This window comes from Streptopelia decaocto (assembly GCF_964273445.1).
Source record: "Streptopelia decaocto genome assembly, chromosome: 4".
In the NCBI taxonomy this organism is placed as follows: Eukaryota; Metazoa; Chordata; class Aves; order Columbiformes; family Columbidae; genus Streptopelia; species Streptopelia decaocto.
The window spans coordinates 48,563,615-48,583,711 of record NC_138658.1 but is presented as its reverse complement, the minus strand read 5'-3'; the positions used below and the strand labels follow the sequence as shown (position 1 = coordinate 48,583,711).

Below are 20,097 nucleotides of genomic sequence, written 5' to 3'. Positions count from 1 at the left end.
GGTTACAAACACCTGGCCACAGCAGAAATTGCTGCCTAGAAAAAACTCCAGGGTTCTCCCAACCTTTCTTTCCCCACTCCACCTTTTTTGCAAGCTAACTGGATTTACAGTGCTTTGAAGAGAGGAGATAGATTTTGGCTAATGAATCACTAGAACTGAGAGAAATTTACATTATTTAATTACATAATCATATAAAGAAGCTAATGCAAATATTTAAGAATAACGGAAGAAAACAAGCCTATTAAGATCTACCGAGGTTAGTGCCACTGCTTGCTAACTGCCTCTATAAACAACTAGTCCTTTTGCTACGGATAGTGGACATCTTCCTGCTCAGAAAGCTGGACTGTACTTCGTTGCTTTTGTTCCCTCACATGCCTCCTACAAACATACTTCTCAAGCCTAATAAGATTACGCTTACGTAAAGGGTTAGTGATTTTAGCCCTGTCTTAGGAAACCACAAATCACTGTCAGCACAGGCTGGAGGAAGAAGTATAAACATGGAAAAAGAGGGATGGAAGGACTCACTGCATCTTTCCAAAAGTTGCTTAGGATGCGCGCATAGTCGACCTGCCTACACGTGGCTCAGTGCCCTTACCAGCTGAAGCCGTGCTTGTTGGAAGGCGTGTACTTCTCCAGGAGAGCAGTCAGCTTCAGGAGAGAGTACTTCTGCAGCAGGTTCATCTGTGCCACAGACTGGCAGTTGATCTGCAGTGACGCCGAGCTGAGGCTGGGCCGGTGGGAGCTCTGGAAGCTGTGCCACCTCAGCCTGTGCCTGCGGAGAAGATGGGGGACAGCACAAGGACCAGTCACCGAAATGCCTCATCAAGACACGTGCAGGAATTACCGCCAACGTCCTGCTGAGCTCCCTGCCCTCGGCAGCTGCCACCTCCTGAGACTGCACAGGCATCAGCCGGCAGCGTCTCCGCCTCAGCCACTATGATGCAGCACGTGCGGCTGCTTCAGATGGGAACGTGAGCTCTGAGCCGACCCAGAGCTCGGTGTTAACTACACAGTCTTGACCTGTCAGATATCTTCCCAGGGCTCCATCACCCTTTTTTAGAAGCCCTTTCAGTATTAAGGCAGTGCAAATCAAAACACTCCATTAAGAAAAAGTGTGCCAGATTTTTAAGACACATCGAATGGGAACTAAGCACTTCTAGAAGTCCCAGTACATTTATACATGCAGCTGTAGGCAACTAGCTGACAGCAGAAACCAGGCCTTAAATGATTTGCACCAGTTTTAAAGGAAAACTGGAAACAAACCTAGAAAGAATTCAATTCTTTGCTCAACTCACAATCCAAAACAATCATCCATCCCATGGTAAAACTTCCAGCAGAAACTGGGAGGCCAGTGGAACTCCCCCAGTCCCCTACTGTGCTACAGCGATCAAGACAAAGTAAACAAACTTCGTTTTCCCCACAGATCCAATGCCCTAGCATTCTATTAAGAAACAGCCTGCTACTGAAAAGTGCAATTTTTTGAAACTGTCTAAAAGTCAAAGCTTTTACTACACACTGACACAAACCAGACCATACTCATACTGGCTCTCCTAGCCAGCTTAAAAAGCAAATAATCCTACTTGAGGTTCCTCTCCCTCCCACACACCAATTCAGTTTGAAGAATTATCATCCCCCAAAACTGCCTTAACGCTCCTAATGCTGACTTGCTGAGTGGGCTGTTTTTCAATGACGCCTCAGGCTGGACATACAAACATACAGCTACGAAGCATGGTAATCACTAGTCTAAGTCTTGTACAAATACTTCTCTTGCCTATAACTTTTGGGAAGCAATGGGAACAGCACGTGTGTGCTTGAATGGCCACAACTTCCGTTGCTCCTTAACTGAGTGTGGTGCAGATACTACCGAGCCACTCGGACAGGAAGGGACCTCACTGGGGCCACCCCAAGTCCCGGTGCTTGTGATCTCACCTGCTGGACCGTGTCAGAGATGCGCCCACCCCGGAGTCCCTCCTGTCCTGCATCCCCGCAGGCTCTTCCGTTTCGTTCAGCGAATTCCCTGTACTGTCAAGGTCACTCGGTGTGGTTCGATCGTTATCTACATCAAGGTGGATCTGTTTTGGAGAGGAAGGACATGGGGAGATGGAGTCGAGCGCTGAGTCAGAGTCCCCTTCATCTGAGAACTTCTCTGACCACTGGTTTACTATTCTCTGCATCCCTTTGACATGATACAGAATGTCGTCTAGTTCTGGGAATATGTCTTCATTTTCGAGGTCGGCCAGGTCACTCGTACTTGAATAGAGGATTGAGCCTGGCACGTTGTCATAAATACTCAGGCGGCTGCTCACTGAGCTGGAGGAGTTGCGTCTTTTCCCCATGCCCAGCTCTTTGCAGCTATCGCCGCTGTTTTCCCTCCTCAGGGCAAGATGGCCATGTCCATGGAAACTCCCTGTCCTCCAGTTCACAGAGGCATTGCTTTCTGTTGGGGAGAAGTTGCCATTGGAGAGTGCTTTTGGAAAAGTGCCAGGCTTATGATCTTCAGGGATAAAAAACACGGTGTCTTCTGCAAAGCTCCCCCGGTTCTTGAAGTTCTGCTCCATGACATCGCTGAACGTTGACTGGTTGAAGGGGTCAAAGCCTTCCAGGTACATACCCACCCGTTTATTGTAGGCACTGAGACTGCGCGTTCGTGTGATGGGACTGGGTGTGCTGACAGCACTGCTGGTCTCTGACTGACTGCTGCTGCTGCTGGTCTGGGTGGAATTGGAGACGCTCCTCTTTCGTACCATGGGGAGGCTGATGTGATTGCCATTGAGGGCAGAAATCTCCACACAATTAAGTTGTTTCAATTTATCTTCATCCATGCCCTCCTGCAGGATGGGCCCGCTAATAATAAGGCCGAGCTTTGAAGGGGCTTTGCTCTTGCCATGGTGAGAGCTCTTGATTTTCAGGCTCTCCATTCTCTTGAGCAGGCTCTTTGTTTTGGACTTGGCGTTCTTCTCATTGGCTTTCGTGTTGAAGCTGAAGCTATTCAGCTCCCTGGGTGAGGGAAGGCTGCTGAATGAGTCATCATTTGCTACAAAATTGCTCGACGAACAAACGCTCACGACCGAGTTTGTCCTGGTGGTAGATGCCTCGCTCTGCAGGGTTGGTTGGTGGCTGCTGGTGCTGCTGATGCTCAGAATAGAAGCCACCTCCTGGCGCTCACTGAGGTCTGTTAGCACACTCTCATGGCTTGCCGCATTAGTGAGGTGAGGAGCTTCTGAGGAGGCGGTATTCAAGTCTGGTTTTGGCGGGAACACGTCAAACTCTTCAAGCCTTGACCACCTCTTGCTGTCCCTCTGAAAAGTCCATTTGCCACTTATTGCACAAGGTTCATCTTCATCCGAATCTTCACTCTGCAAAGAAGAAGAACCCTGAAAGTACTGCTTGCAAACTGTCCAAAGAGCAAAGGCAACTGCATTTAAATACAATACCCGCTGATCTGCATTAAGCATGACCTTGTTCTCACTGAATTTGAAGTGAAAACAGTCTTTTACTTCAGGGAGAGGAAGATTAGGCCATAAAGCCCATCACAGGAAAAAGATAACATGGGACAGGCAATATATTTTAACAGTTTTAAAACACAAAAGATACATGCTTTGTAAAAAGAAACAAACAACACAATCTGCTTTAAATTGCTCTCTTCTAAAACCCCTAGCATCCATAGACTTTTAATGAATTGGTCACAGTGGATAGCCCTCAGATCAATGGAAATTCTTGGCATGCATATAATTTTAAACTGGAGTCAGTCAGGGGCTGGGGTCCCTCTGGACTCTGTCCATAGTTACACTCTGTTGATAGGGCCTGTGTGTTTATACTCCTCCTTGCAATTACGAGATGTTTCTCATACATTCTGAATTGTAGCAGCTTAATTCCTTACCCATTCGGGAAGTCTGAAGGGTCTCCTTGCTGTGACTAATGAGATAGCAAAAGAAGCTCATGCACTGCAAGAGTGTGACGCCTCCAGGCTCTTACCTGGTCCACTCTTCCTCCCACAGGCTAGCAGCTAACATTTTAAGAATGTCCTGTGAAGTACCTACTTCAGTCTTGCTTCGGGCAAACTTTAACACTTACAGATAGCGAGCTGCAAGCGCTCACTGACAGCACAGCACGTAAGTAAATTGTAAATAACATCTCTACTGATGATGTTTGATGTATGAGTAATGCCTGAGGGCACGATTACACATACATCACTTACGCCTACAATCTTTTCATCTAAATACTGGAAAGGGAATAATCCTGGGACTGACATATTTGGTCTTCCAAATATCTGGAAAATGTCATGTTGGAAGAATAAAACCAATGAAGATATTTTAATACGACACCATGAAACCACAAAATAACCTTTGGTGTTCAGAGTAGGAAACACTAATTGCCACCCAGCTTCATGAGTTTCACTTAATCTGTTTAGATGGCCTGAATTTCAAAACAAACACACATGCATGCCCCAAACTGTAACTATTTGTGTGCCAGGAACACAAACATTTATTCTTTGAAAAACAAGTAAATTATTCATATTTCAAGTATTTTATTTAAGTATATTTTAGCTCCTGTTCCTCTCTTAGTTTTTGTTTGTCTGGTTGTTTTTTTATATCACATTTCATCAGCTCAGGAAAATAAGTGAAACACTGTATTTATTTTTTATAACTAAATACACATGAGAGACAGCACATGCATCATTTCTTTGCTTCTCAACTATTACAAACAACTTTTGTCCACAACTCAGATGAAAACCCGAGGACTGGCTCGCTCATTTAACGTTTTCAGGAGGAAAAATGTCACCTGAAACTGCCAATGGATAATAACGATGGTCGGTGGTGAATGTGGTTGGACTGGAAAAAAAGGAGCACTAACGTGATTTGAATTTGCAAAGATGTCAATTCAAATATAAGGAAACATTTGTTTCTGTCAGCACAGTTTTCCCCCAGCGTTAAAAAGCTTTAAAGGCTAAGTATTGATTTTAATGAAATGAACAATAAAAGGGAACAGGATCTAAGTCCATCTGTCAGAACATGGGTGGTGAATGAAAATCAGGAAAGGCTGAAACAAAAGGTAACCTCCAGACTCCAGAAGATCTGGGGTTTGGACCTGATGTCGGGTCTGGTCCAACCTCTAACAGCAATACTGATCATTCCAGTCTTAACAAGGTTCAGGAACAAGGAGGAGAAATCCTCTGGTGGTCATAAACGGCAATCCAGCTGTCTACTACTTTTAAAGAGTTCCTGTGAATGCTGCCTCAGAGTGTTATCTTCTGGAGCTTGGATGCTGTTTCCAACATACCACAAACAGATAGGGAAAGAGGGGATTAATTCCTGGTAAACAACCTCAGAGCCTTTGTATGCATTCTTGTTAAGGGTAGGGCAGCATTGTATTGCCTCAGCTCAGTCATCTTTATCTGCAGTTGTCATATCCCAGGGGACAGTATCAACCGCTGATCCCTCCTAGGACACACACATAGTTTTAAGATGGCTATTGAGTGGTACCTTCCTAGCAAAGCCCAGCAACTCAGCTTTCTGCCAGTACTACCTTACTGGAATTATGGTCGGTGCTCTCATTTCACACCACGCTCCACAGGGATCCTGAAGATTCAGGAAACACTTTTAATTCCTGCTGAGCTCCCTGGAAACATGCAAACATTCTAAAAACGTAGCTGATGTATTCTGTAAATATATTGCTTTAATTTTGAGCTATGTAATTAAAAAACAAGGAAACAATGTGCCCAATCGTACAAAGGACTGACTCTTTCCTTTGAAGGTCAAGCCAAGTCTAACTGATCCTGTACACATCATAAAAAAATAATACAAGTCTAATGAGATGGTGAAGAACCAAAACTATGAAGGTGACACCAAAGACCACGTTCTAACATTCAGGTCAGATCACAGTGGCTGGTGAGGATCTCCTCCTTCAAGCCTACTCTTTATAATCCTGCCAGAGCTCAGGCAATATGCTGCAACACAGAAAACCTCGCCAGCAGGCAGCAAAGCCCAATGCCTTTCAAACTGGGAGCAGCATCCCAAGGAAGAGTTTGCTAGACAAATAAGCTTTATCCACAGCCAAGCCCTGCAGTTTTCACTCAGCGAGAACACAAAATCAATCATAAGCAGAGTTCTGACTGTGCATCCTTGCCAGGTTCTACTCAGGTGTTATCTTAGACTGCAGCTAAGCAATCTGCTATGTGTTTTTTTTTTTTTTTTTCTTTTCGGTTTTATTAATGTACAATGCTGTAACAGAACATGCTAAATGAACTTACCCTTTTCCTGTGGGGACTAATTTCTAGCTTCATCACTGCACATTTGTTTAAAGTATTTAAGCGCCTGCAAAGCAAAGGAAACCATATTAAGCGAACACACCAGTGTTTTGACAGAGGCTATTCCAGTTCAAAAGCTTTTGTGAAGGCTGTCCCCAACCTGCTTTGCATACAAATGGCCACAAACAGAGTTTCAATTAGAGCCCTAATTATACTTAACCATTAACCCATTACATTTGGGAGTGTTCTAACTTCAGAGGGAGGGATGGATGACTATTTGTCACAATTACCTGAATCAAAGGAAGGAGAAGTTAACGGAAACTTTGACTGAGCAGTGCACTACATCCAATGAATTGTAATAAGTACATTTGTTTAAATAGCAGACATCCGAACCCTGAAACAATCAATCTCGACAGACTGAAAATAAGGGAAAAGGCTTCCTATTTGTCACTGTGTACATGTGCCTGTGTGAAAAAAGCATGCTGCTTTAAAATTGTACTTTATAAGCTAAAATCTTCCAGAGGAAAACTTATTTTCCACTTATTAGGTGTCTGTGATCAATGATTATTTTCACCACGGTGTTAGGACAACTCACCAGTTTAAAGGAAAAATTAAAAAAACAACAAAAACAACAAACCACAAAAAAACCACAGACCTCATTTTTCCTTCATAAACTGAAAGTCTCTTTCAAACATAAAAATGTTCTGAAGGACTAAAATTTAAACAAAACTAAACTGTTGAGCACCAATAGTTAACCGGTCACCTTGTGAAATGTGCTAGCAGTCTGCATGCACATCTTCAAGTACTGTATGAATACATATAAGCATCCCTCTATTCCCTGATGAGCTATTCATCTGGCAGGTATCTCTAAAACAAAAAAAAAGTTACCTTTCTTCTCCTCTCTCCCCCAGAAGCTCAAGGTGCAGTCCTGAGTACAAACAGCTTAAAGCAGAGCAAAACTTGGCATTATTAACACACAGCTCCACGGCAGTTTGAGTGCAGCTGAGTGCAGGCTGCCATGATCTCCTGCCCTTTTCCCTGCCCTTGTCTCTCCAGAAACTGCACCAGGGACATGGCTCAGCTAAAATCTGCACTGGTGAAGTACACTGGTGCCATGGCAGGGCAAAGGGCAGGAACAGGCTGCGTGCGATGCAGAAGGTAGAGGAGCTGTAGCAGCAGCTTCATGGAAGTGATGGTTTGGTCTCTTGTGTTAAAACTTCCACTCATGAGACTGTACTGTGGGTTGGATGAGGAGACTAACCGAGCTGAAAACTAATCTTTCGATACTTTGTCAGGTTGAATTTCTCCCAGGTCAGTTCCTTGGCTTGTGTGAAGGGTAGTGTGTGCAGGGGGAAGGCAGAGGAGCAGAGCCACCCCCTTCCTTCAGCCAGAGAGCAGCCCAAATTCAACAGGAGCAAAAGTGAGCTTTGAAAAGCCTGATTCATTCTGAAGGAAGTTGTATAATTTTCACATAATTCATTTGAGCAAAGTGTAAAGAAGAGCCTGTATCAGCAGCTTTGAAGAACTGAAAAAAAATAAAGGAAATGCTGACTTGTCCTATTGCTTCAGATGAGTCTTTTCAGATTCATGGAACTTGTAACTTGAATCTAGAAAATGTGTGCACAGGAAGAATTACTAGTTTGCTCTCTTTCCCCTTGCCTTTTATGCACAGGATTGGTTGCAGATGGTATTTACACAGGGCTTGATCCTGAGGCCATCAAAGAAAATGGAAAAGCTCCTACTGGTTCTTTTGCTGCAGTCGTGAAGTTAAAAAAAAAAAAAAAAAAAGAAAAGTCAGTTTGATCTATAATTAGACCCAGCCACAACACAGCAGAAAAGAAGAGAAACAGGAAGAATTGCCATGGGTCAAATAGTAGGGCAGTGGCAGGTTAGGAAAGTTATCCAGATCTCTCTATTTTCATCTTTGCTCTGTCTTTAAAAGGTAGAAGGCTCAGTCCTGCCAGCTGCAGCTGGTGGGTACGTGCACAAGTCCAGCAAATTTCAGAGGAAGTGTATTTACAGCATGGGTGAAAGGTGAATGTCCCATCCATGCGCTACACAACAAAACTAGTATTTTAATTTTTAAAAGGCCATACAGCAGCAGAAAGCCACCTCCTTCTCTCTGCTATCAAAACATTCTCCTCTCAAACTCCTGGACCTCAAGACCAGGGAAATAAAACTGGTTTCAGTTCTATATTGTGCAATAATTTACAAATTTCAGTGTTGCAACCTTTGACTTATGCAGAGAGAAGTTATCACCAAATCCCTGTATCAGGCTTTATCTAGCTCCAGCCTGTCTGACCGCTAATAAAGACAATCTCTGATTTCACAAAGATTACATCCCCAGACTTTTCCCCTACTCAAATTAAAACCCTGAAATAGGTAGAAAAGGGTAGAGCAAAGACCTCTGTTTCCACAGAGGGTGTTTAAGAAAAAAAAAATCTCGCAGTACGCACCTCACAAAAATGTGTATGAAGGAAAGATAAGGTAACCCCCAATGAGTGAGGTTAAATACAATAGCAGTGAGGCAAATATAGGCTCTGTTACATGTTTGACATGACTTCATCACAAAACCAGTTTCCCTTTTAAAACCTAAATGCACTGCAGCGATTGCCTCAGGTCTGCAACTTTCATTACATACTTCACACATCCTGCTTTAACTTCTCCTCAAGTTCAGCAGTGCCCAGTTCCTTGAGCTCCAGGACACTGAAAACAAAGTACAATATGCAAAACTGCCTTCCAAATGCATTACTGAGTCCATAAAGCTAAGTTTTGCCAAGATGAGAGTTACCTATGCAACTGTCACTAACCTTCACATATGCTTTACAATATTTTTTAAACCATACAAGCATACATCCATTTTCTTCAAATCTTTTCATCAAATCAATACTTGCTAATGAACCGCAATTTTCTCTTCTGGCTCTGGACCTTTAGTAATTCCATTCCCAGCTATAAATTCAACTTATCATTTCCCTACTGACAGTCAGCAGGTCTGCCTCATTCTTCAGCTCTGTCTTATTCTGCCCAAACCTGTCTCAGCAACACCTTTGTGAGGACAAGATGGGAGATGGAGGGATGGGGCAGGACTGCTGCAGACAACAGTTACAGCTGCTTTCACCGTCTGGCTATTTCAGTCTCAATTTCTATAATGCCCCCTACCCCAGCCACTTTCTGGATGACTGTCTGGATGACAAGATAATATTCTTTCCCATCATTTAGGTAAGTGCCCTTGAGTCAGCCCTCTATGCATCTTCACATCCAGATGGTATCTTGCTCCTGTGGAGCATTTCATCTCCAAGACATCACTTTTTCTCACTCTCCATGTATTTGTACCCATGCTCTCACTCTGGGTCTGCAAAACCCTCCTTCCTGATGGTGACCAACACAACAGGACCTGCCTCTCAGTTCCAGCCCCCGAGCAGCAGTTACACTGGAAGCCTGAACCTGCTGCACCCAAAACATAAGGCACTGGAGCCTCTCTCAGAAATGTGCAAATGATGCATTTTTCCTGGTCTTCTTGTCAGAAACAGCCAAACTAGTTTAGCCTTAACTTATTTTAAGAAAGGCTTCCCAAACAAGACATTCAAATTTTGCAGTGTCAACAGCTAACTTCAGCTAATTTATAAATAAAAATATAGGTGTGTAACATGAAGTCTCTGTTAAATTTACATACCAGTCAGTTCTAATTGGCTGTAGCCCCTGGTAATTCATTCTGCCCTCATTAACAGGACAAAATTCTCACCTCATGCACCCGAGAAAAGTGCAGATTAGACTTATATATTTTTAACTACAATTTTCTATCTGAATAACTGTTATGATCTAGCTTTTAACTTAATAGTTTCTTAATGGATTAAAATTCTTAATTCTTTCTTACAGGGCAAATTCCAGCTCCATTATAGCTGTAACTAATTGATGATACAAGAGCTTTCTTGTCTCACTGCAGCAGACAGCCTCTGCGCTGGCTCCCGGGATTCATCTGTATGTTCTGACCTGCAAAGGAGACCAGCTCTCTACAAACCAAATGATACGAGCAGTGAATGCTGCTCATGCCAATCCACTACAACTGATTTCTTAGATGAGAAGTCCTAATGGTAAAGGATTTAAGAAACCTCTTGTGTAGATAGTGTGGCAGTTTGCTAGCTGTATGTAATGAGATTAAATAGGATTTCCATCATGGTTTGCTATGTATTTCATGCTTAGCAACTACCTTTAGGATAATCATGTTTCAGTACTTAGTTTCATCAGCACATTATGCAGCCAGTTATCCTCTAGAGATAAATTCCCAGTCACTAATCTGCATAAAGTCTCATGAAACCAAGGCCAGCAGTACTTCGCACAGTCACTACATGAAGCATCCTAGCTAATTAGGATCATTGCTCTCACATTTTTAAACCCACATTTCATGATAAGATCACTAAATGACATTTCTTAACAATCTGTCTTCTCCTGTTACCAAGTGGCATATGCTATCTCCGTAATTCAAGTCTCAGCCCACCTTTCACTTAAAATTTTTCAAGAAAATCCTTAGCGGGGTGGGTATTGATAGCTTTTCCATTTAGAGAGGAATTCGGCAAAACACTTACTAATAAGCTGTTTCTAATGTTACATTACTTTTCCTGCTTCCATTAATGAGATTGTTAAGCCATAATAAAAGACATAAACTATCATTTAAAATGCTTCAAACCTAAAAAAAAGTCTCCATCACTGTGATTTCTACAGTCTTTATAAAAATTATTTCTTCACATACAGTAATTAGACCAAGATAGTTAGAACTGCTGGCAGAACACTGGTTGTTACACATGAAAGCAGATTCTCAGTCACCATTCACTGCATACAGTATTAATTAAGCTCTGTGCTGAAAATTCAAATAATTCCAAAAGTATTTTGATTTTCTGTCAAGAAACAGTGATAGAATTAAAGCTGTGAAGCAGCTCTAAGTCTTTTACTGAGTAAAACATTTTACTGTTTACACACTGACCACAGCATGAGTCAAAATAAACCCAGGCTTCAGGCTGCAAAGCAGCATTCCAAACATGTGCCTTTTCCATGTTTTTTAATGAGCTTTACAAAATTAAACAAAGAGGTGTGGAAAAAAAATACCTAAAGGGGGAAAAGTTGTGATAATGTACTGATTTTATCTAACACAAATGGTAAAGGGCCAAATTCAGAGGGCAGATCTAGGTTAGCTGTAAAGAAGAAACTCTTCACCATGAGGGTGGTGAGGCACTGCAACAGGCTGCCCAGAGAAGCTGTGGATGCCCCATCCCTTGAAGTGCTCAGGGCCAGGTTGGACGGGGCCTTGAGCAACCTGGTCTAGTGGAAGGTGCCCCTGACCATGGCAGGGGGCTTGGAACTAGATGAGCTTTAAGGTCCCTTCCAACCCAAACCATTCTATGATTCTACAATCTTCTGATTAACTGAATTACTGCAGTTTTATTCTGAGGTGGGATCTGAATGCTTCTGGACAATCATTAGCTTCACTTTTAAAGCAGTCTTTGAAAAGATAACTCTGATACATACATCACAGGGTTCAGAATGATATAGTTCAACCTTTAAAAACTTTGTCTCAAACTATAGTAAGACCCATGGATTCTTATGCATATTACATAGAAAACAATTTGGAGATGAAAGTGAAGAAGTTACTCCACAATTAGCAGATTTATGGAAAACTTCCTTGTTTCACAAAATATCTATATACCCACATCATTTTGGTTTGCTTCCCCTTATTAGAAGGCTTACAATATAAGCTTCCATTCTTAGGACACAGATCTTTTTACTGTCCTCTGTGTTCGGAAAAAGTCCTAACTGCTTTTATTGATCACACTAGCAGCAAATGTCAAAGAGATATAGAGGGCATATTCTTACTTGCACCAGTGAGAAACAATTTGCTACCTTCTTTTCCCATATAAACAATCCCAGGTTAAAAAGTATTCTCACAGGCGAGCACTAGGTCCAAAATACGCTGGTTTGACTGTATCTTGTTTTCCTGGCAAGGGAAGGCCACGCTTCTGGGAACCAGCATTTACTCACATCGCTGTACTTTCTGTTCAATGACTTCACAAAGTCCAGAGCATGCAAAGAAGCACACCGATGCATCACATTTTAATATTGATGGAATAGGTGCCCTGCACTTGAGTAGGGCACATCTTGAGTGTAAATTTAACATTAATGAGATTTTTCCCCTCCTAATGGCTGGGCAACAGATCTGTTTTCTTAGTCTGAAAATCTTGTAAAGATTCCAGCCCCTCTCTTTCCTTTCCAAGTATGGCAGTGATGGCATGAGAACACTATAAACTTAAAGCCTTTCTTAAAAGGGTTTTGTAATTCATTAGAATTACTGACATTTAGAGTTGCAGACATTGTGCATGTAGTATTCAAAAGCATTCATTTTGAAGACAATTTGGAAAGCTGCCATACCGGAGGACAGAGGCAGAAAACTGCACTTATTTCTAGGTAAAAGGAGATATGAAAAGTTAAGGCATTTTTTTGCGATTTAAGATTGTGGATTCATGCTAGAGGAGGTAACTGATGGGCCACTGCAACTGGTTTTACAATAAAATCCCTAATGCTGAAGCTGTATTTCTCTAAGAGCATGCTGCCACAGACAGGCAAGTCTTGTTCCCTCTTTTTCTCCACACATCCCTTCTTCTGCCCCTGCAGCTGGCTCTGGGGTCCTGTCCCATCCTTCCCACCTAGTCTGAACTTTGTTATGCCTTTCCATGGGCTGATTTAATTTACCAACCCAGCAAAGAACTACCCAGACTTCTTTTTGTGGGGTGAGTTGAACTGGTTTGTGGAAGGAGTCCATAAAAAACAAAGATACATAACGGGAGCATGCCGCTGAGGGCACCCCAGGCTTTGTAAGCAGTGGTAAACTCTTAGATTCGCTCACATTCTCCCTTACAGCTAAAGCCACATTCACTTTGGTGATCACAGTGAGCACAGGGTGATGCACTGAGGTCAGTGTGAGGGTTTGTATACATAGCTTTTTGTTTTGTTTGTGTACACAGCCACTCACCAACGTAAGAAGGAGAGTAAGACAGTGCACCAGCGTGGCTTTGCTAATACTGCTTCCAAAAAAATACTTCCTGTGAGCGAACTGATGCTACAGTTGTGTGAACAGATGCCTGTAGCCAGCACAACTCTGCTTTCAAATACCTAACTAGTTTGGGAATTAGCAATGAAAGCAAATCAAGCAGAATAATAAAAAATACATCGATGTAATACCTGTCACAAAGACTCCTTTGACCTTCCTCCTAAAATTTGTTATAAATAAGATCCCCAAACATCATTAAGCCCAATATATTATTCTAATGAAAACCGCATACTGAGAGTAGATAACAAAAAGGTCTCAAGTAAATGGTTATTTAATAGTAGATAATTCAGTTGAGGTTATGCTTTTCCCAGGTTATAGTTTCTATGACACAGGAAGAGTTTTGTTTCAAAATGTAGTGTGATTTTTTTCACCTACCTGCATAAGGCCTCAATAGCATCTCTGTCCAGGAAGTCATGCTCTCGCTTGACTAGAGCAATGTCAATCGGAAAAAGTAGATCTGTAGGAACAGAGACAGATGAGGAATTAAAATGACTCTCAATCCCATCAGTGAGTTATTCCAAAACAACAATCTGCCTCCAGTTGAGCTCACCAAGATGCCAGTGACTGGCACTTCTTAGGCAACCACGTTACCATCTCAAATGTGAGATGTTTCCTTTTCCTGTACAAGCTTTTGCTGTGCAGCTTTGGTAACTGAAAGTCCATATGCAAAATGAGCAAAGCAGAAATGAAAAAAAACATGAGAGGGAAAGAGGCAAATGCAACCTCCCTATCCAACATCAGGCTAGCTTAAGTTAAAGTAAATATACAATCTCCATCAAAGTACTAATATCTCACATTAAAGAAAAAAGGTCAGTAAACCTCAAATATCTAGTAAAGAATGGAAAGAAGAATCTCCTTGGCTGTAATCAAGCTATTGAGAAGTTTGACACTGCTACAACATTAATGAGATATGGACTGAAATGAAAGCAACCCAAGCTGCATGCAGCCCATACTGCCTCCTTTCCTTAGGAGATTATTTAGATAAACAACTGGGAGACTGAGGGGGAGGAAACAATGTTGGCAGAGAGCTGAAAATTTACTACAGCTCTGAAACAGCAACCACATATATATTATTTACTGTCCTCCACAGATTCCTGACTGTCATGCAGGTCCTGATCTGGCATTCCTTGCACAGCCAAAACTCCCACCAAAGCCACTGCATGTTCAGGGCACTCAGCAATACAAGGACAAACTACAAATATACTGCTGCAGTTGCATGCAACTTCCCTGGTCCAAGCGATTGTCTACAAAATATCTTAATCTCCAGGGACTAGGAAAGAATGAACTGAAATGATGAAAAGAATAGGACTGGTGTTAGTTTGTGGAAAGGTAGTTAATATTCTGGGTTTTCTATACCAACAGATAATCTCTCAAATGAACTATTTGTTCTAAGTTTGCCTGAGGAATAAACAAATTACAACATTTTCTGCAAAATGTAATAAATTCTGTCTTTTCTACAGAAAACCGCAGTTTTAGCAAAGCAACTGAAAAATGCTCACTGATTAATCTCCATCTTAAATGTGTACTGCGTGGGACCACTTCATTTGTACTATATCCAGTTGATTCACAGGTCTCCCCTTCACTATTTTAAGTCCAAGTTGCAAGTAAAGAGGGTGAACACATTCAACTGGTATTTTTCACCAGTTCTGATCTAAGTTTTTCCACTGAGGAAGTTAGTACCTTAGAGTGCCCACAAGAAAACAGATGGGACAATTTAAGTGTGAGAGGCAACTTGGGAGAAGATGACAGTCAGAACGAGTCATTTTTTTAATGCTTAATTTATGCTGTTGCTTTTTTTTTGTTGTTGTTGCTGCTGCTGGGAGGACTTGCAAAAGACAATGGTATATTGTTTTCATATAAGGATGGCTGTCTTTCAATGGGTATGGCTGGCCTTGCTCTCATCTCTTGCTCTCATCTCTAAGGTCCTTTTAATGTTAGATCAGATATGGTCCTACATTAGAAACTTTATATAAGTTTAGAGTCTTCAGGTAGGGCAATGGCAACCATAGGTAGGACATGTTTTCTAAATGCAAGTAATTTTTTTTAGGACATTTACAGCTCAGCATACCATGAAAGTCACAAGCCCATATATTCAGCTGGGAGTCTTAACCCCAGTTTTAACAAAGACTGGAAGTACAGTCCAAGCTCTTAATCCCAAGAAAATCTTGGCATTTTCATTGGCACAAAAAGAAGGAAGAGAAATAATAAAAGGAAATTTCATTTCTGAACAGGCGAAGAAACTGAACAGGCAAAGAAAAGTTTCATCAAGTGCTGCTTTTGAAAGTGCTATTATCATCTCATATTGCCAATGCAGCTGCAAACCAAAGCTCAACGAGATCATTTTTCAAGAAGGTCAGCTCAGCATTTGCTGTAATTTCCAACAGTTATTCACTGGAAATAATGGACTTTCTATGCTCAGTCTTACAAGCAGCAGCTGGAGTTTGTTTTCTAAAAAATAGGAGGCAGATAAGACTACATAATAATTTCACTACGATGCAAGTAATTATAAGTGGTGTGTGGGAGAAATTCTGAACAATAATATACCTATATAAAAAGGACCTCTAGGACCTCACACTTAAAAAACCCCACTTCTGTATGTTACTCTGCATCAGAGAGTAAGAACTGCATGCCAAAACTGCAAGTTCCTAGTAGGTTGGAGAGCCAACGAAGACAACAGTTTTGCTCAAGCAAAACCTCTGTAAAAGCAAACATGCAAAGTGAATCCATCCCACAAAAGGACAAAGATGGTGAGTGCAGGAGTCAGCTGTCTCTTTGAGGAGCTGCCACACAACTGCACAACAACGGCTTGTATGTTCTTTTTTCCCTTCATTGTGAGCCTCTGTCTAACACCAACTCAAACTTTTCTGAAAAACCGCAGAGGACTTGGGAATCGTGAGGCGTAAAGACGCACCCACACATATGCAGAATTTCCTACCTCTGCTCCATTAGGAGAGCTGGCCGGCAGAGATGGAGACTGGGCTCGTAGCAGCGGATGATTACATTTGCAAAAATATTTTCCTTTGTATTTTAACTACAGGGAATGTATCATGGTGCTAAGATGATTTGTGCTAGGAGGCTATTTGGAAGACTCAGACTGAAACAGAAACCTGGAACAAATTTAAACTCCAAGAGTGTTTCAGTGTCTCATTGGGTTTGGTACGTCCATGTGTGCGGTGGGTAGCAGAAAGCAGCCTGGTTCCTAAAACCCATCTTATGTGCTGGCACTTCAGTCTTTTCCCTTGAACCTTATTTATTGGTGAATATTACATCTTATTCTCTAAAAATTGTCAGGGGATGGTCAACATGCAAGCGCAGGTGCCTACCTTCATAAAGCTGTGCGTACTGCGGGAAGCCGGCAGCCCGCAGCCAGTCACAAGCTTCCTTGGCCTCGATTTCTGGAAGAGGACAGAAACAAGACACCCTCCGATTAGTGACCTGCAGAGAAAAAACTCCCTCTCCACCACTTCTACTATTCCTGCTACAAAATCAGCATGAAGATATTCAGCAACTTTGAACTGAGATACAAGTTTACTTATCCCAGTTTGCTTTCCTCCTCATGACCAAACATAGCTTAGACTCTAGATAGCCGCTAGCATTCATTCATACCTACCAACAGCTCATCACTTTAGTACTCAAGAGAAACAGGCACGGATGAAAACTGCAGGAGTCAGGTTATTCCGTACAGGTTTTGTTAACACTTAAGAAACCAGCACCACAATCAGCTCAAGCGGCATTTGTTCAACACATCTTATGATCCTTTTGGCAAAACTATTCTGTCTTGACAGAAATTCCTAGTAAAACTTGTAATAATGTGTGCTTTACATCTTGTAGACAGTACTGACAGACCCAAGCCCAAGAACAACCAACACACTGTACTGCAGCTCACTCAAGTGCGTATTAACTACTCAGAAAGAACCTAGTTTCACTGGAGGTCTCCAAGGCATTTATGAGTTATGTGGTATATGACAGGAAATTCAGCTAACTTTCCCTCACGCTACCCAAAACAGCATGCCGCAAAATTAAATTATTCACATACCTGACATTGAAAGAAAGGAAACATTCTGAACATGGGTTATATTAGTCTATGAATAAATTATACATAAATTCGTTTGTTACCTAATACATGCAGACATAAAGAAAATGTTATCTTACTAACTCAAAGTAGGAAAATATAAAAGGTATCTAGGATTTTCTGCAAGTGTTCAGGAAACAGATTGGGTTAATTACGTTCTAAAAATTCAAGAAAGCGCTACTGGGAATTTAGCTCCCTGCTTAGAACTGATCAAACAGACGGCGAGCAATCAGAAACTCTTAAAGTTCATCTGGCTTTGATTACATTCACTCTTCTTGATGGACCAGAAAAGAAAAGCTTCATTATGTACAACTCAGTAGACAATTTTGCCACCTACCTGGAGAGGATACTATCGCTACCTGCTGTAGAAACCATGTGCAAAGTGTTTTGCTCAGAATTGCTCAGAATACAAGTTACTGCATATAGGGCAGTGAAAGAGCCAAGCATAACATAAGTAAAATATCTCAAGATTTTGGCACGTTATGAAATATTCCCAGTGAGCTATAGGTACACAGTTAAAATCAGATGAAATGGCAGGCAGATTTTAGCATCTCCAAAATGACAAAAATCCCCCTCTAATTTTCCAAATAGCTACAACAGGGTTAAAATATTTGTGCTTTGCCAGACTGTGCTGGGTATGTATCTACATACCCAAACCAAGGGCTTAAGGTGAGCCAAAGCACAACATTCCAGATAAATAAACAACTAAAAATCCACTCTCCCTGAAGTCAGGACAAGCAGGCATTTGTGTAACTTGTGTTTGCTTCACCTTTGGGTTATGGGACCACATGAGAACAAGCACGTACAGACATATTGACTTAGCTACTCATTAAGAAAAAGCATTCTTCAATTCCAACTGCAAGTGATTGTAAAGTTTTGTTTAACAAAGTATTTAAATTTCAGTATCCTAAGGAAATACATGGGAAAGTTAATAAAGAAGGAAAAAAATAATCTAAAATATATTTAAAACTTGTACTGCTAAAGAAAGAACAAACAGTGGAATATTACTATCTCAAAAGCAATGAAAATGATAAAGTAAAAAAATCTGCAATTACTTTTCAAGAGTACTTAAAATAAAATTAAATACCTTACAGGTCACATCCTGCATAATGATCTGGATGAATGAGAAATTTACTTGATTTAAAACTGAAAAAAAAAATATCCCTGATAACCAGTATTGACCTAAAAAATGCAGGGAGATGCTTATAGTGTAATTGGAAAAAAAAGTGTCAGATTCCTTATTACCACAGTGGCTCTTAAATGCCTTTCAATATTTGCTCACAGGTCTTCTACTGAGCACCCAAGGTGTATGAACTGTAAAGTATTTCTAGAGCTAGAAAATTATGAATATGCATTTATTAGACTTTTTTTTTTTTAAGGTTGTCTATAGAAGCTTTGTGTATCTTTTCTGCAAATACATATACAAGTTATGTGGAAGTCACATTTTATGGGCATGTGGTCAGGTGCCTTTGGGATTTTCAGAGCATATTTGCTTTCAAAACACCTTTGAGATTCCCCCAAGAAGCCTATCTAGGCAACAAAATACTTGAGCTATTCCTGGTTGGCTACAAGAATTGCAGAGTTTAATAAAACAGCAGCACACCTGTTCATTGACTAGGCTTGGCAGACGCCTAGGGCTGCGTACAGGACAACGCCAAGGGTTTAAAAGCGATATTTGCCCCATGTCCATCTGAAACGCTTCAGGAAAGCCAGAGCTCTAGCCTCTGGCTCCTGTTGCGAGCCCTTGGATGAGTGAGGGGCTTGGAGCGCTGTCTTGAAGAAGGGGCGAGGGAATCTCCTGCGGCCACGGCTCTCTCCAAGCCACCTCCCCATCTATATGGGTGGCAGAGCAGAGGCAGGACCTAAAAAAGCAGCTACTTTTGTTCAGCTCCAGTCGGCTAAACCCAAGATTGCTCCTAGACTCTACCAATCTGCTGTGACCAGACGAACAGAAAGGCAACTTCTAACCCAGCTTCCCCACCTCTGGTTACGGAGGAGCCAGAGTATGAATAAAACTGTGTATGTATGTGAAATTCAGGCAGATTAAAATATAGCCAGAGGAGAATCCAGCCCAGGGTGCACTGAACAGGCTGCACAGAAAGGTGAGTACACAGAATAAGCTTCCTCACATAAGAGATACAAACTTTAACAGCTGAAAACTTGTACAGGTAAACAGCACATTACCACAACGTAATTGGATTCTGCCTTTGAGAATAAAATACATTAGTTAAACCTGAGATTCTGGTCAAATCATTTAAACTATGCTAGAGGAAAATGCTCATTCCCACACTTTCCAAACACCAGCTTTTCTCCCAGCTCAGCAGCATCAGCCCTGGGACTCTTGGTTTGCCACCTGCCACGGTTTCACATCCAGGTGGACACTGGAATATGTGCAAGACCTTGTCATCTGGATCAGTGGCAACTGGGATAATGAGGGACAAAAGACAGAAGAACAGAGCTTCCAAAATCAGGTTTTTCCCCCTACTTCTGAAAAGTTTCAGTCTCCCAGGAGACCCAGGTTGCAAATGAGCTACAAATTCACTGCTGAGCAAAGCATCTGCTTGGTTGGGGCCAGCTGGGAGACACAGGGAGAAGAGGGAGCTTGCAGAGGAACTCTATCTGCCATAATATGCAAAGCGACTTCCCACCGTGAGCATCTTTCTGATGAAAACCTGGCAGATG

General features: G+C 41.7%; 1 protein-coding gene across 5 annotated transcripts in view; it reads right to left on the bottom strand.

The window, feature by feature from the left end:
- DLC1 (DLC1 Rho GTPase activating protein) overlaps positions 1–20,097 on the bottom strand; it is a 220,144-nt gene that overhangs the window by 9,869 nt on the left and 190,178 nt on the right. For 3 of the 5 annotated variants that reach the window (XM_082051724.1, XM_082051725.1, XM_082051726.1), the window contains 5 exons: positions 16,667–16,738; positions 13,719–13,800; positions 6,251–6,314; positions 1,930–3,356; positions 596–772 (listed from right to left, as the gene is read on the bottom strand). In XM_082051724.1, coding sequence (XP_081907850.1) covers positions 596–772; positions 1,930–3,356; positions 6,251–6,314; positions 13,719–13,800; positions 16,667–16,738 — 1,822 coding nt within the window. Of the gene's footprint in view, positions 1–595; positions 773–1,929; positions 3,357–6,250; positions 6,315–7,135; positions 7,158–13,718; positions 13,801–16,666; positions 16,739–20,097 lie in introns of those variants that run through there. The other 2 variants (XM_082051728.1, XM_082051727.1) reach the window with 2 other exon arrangements.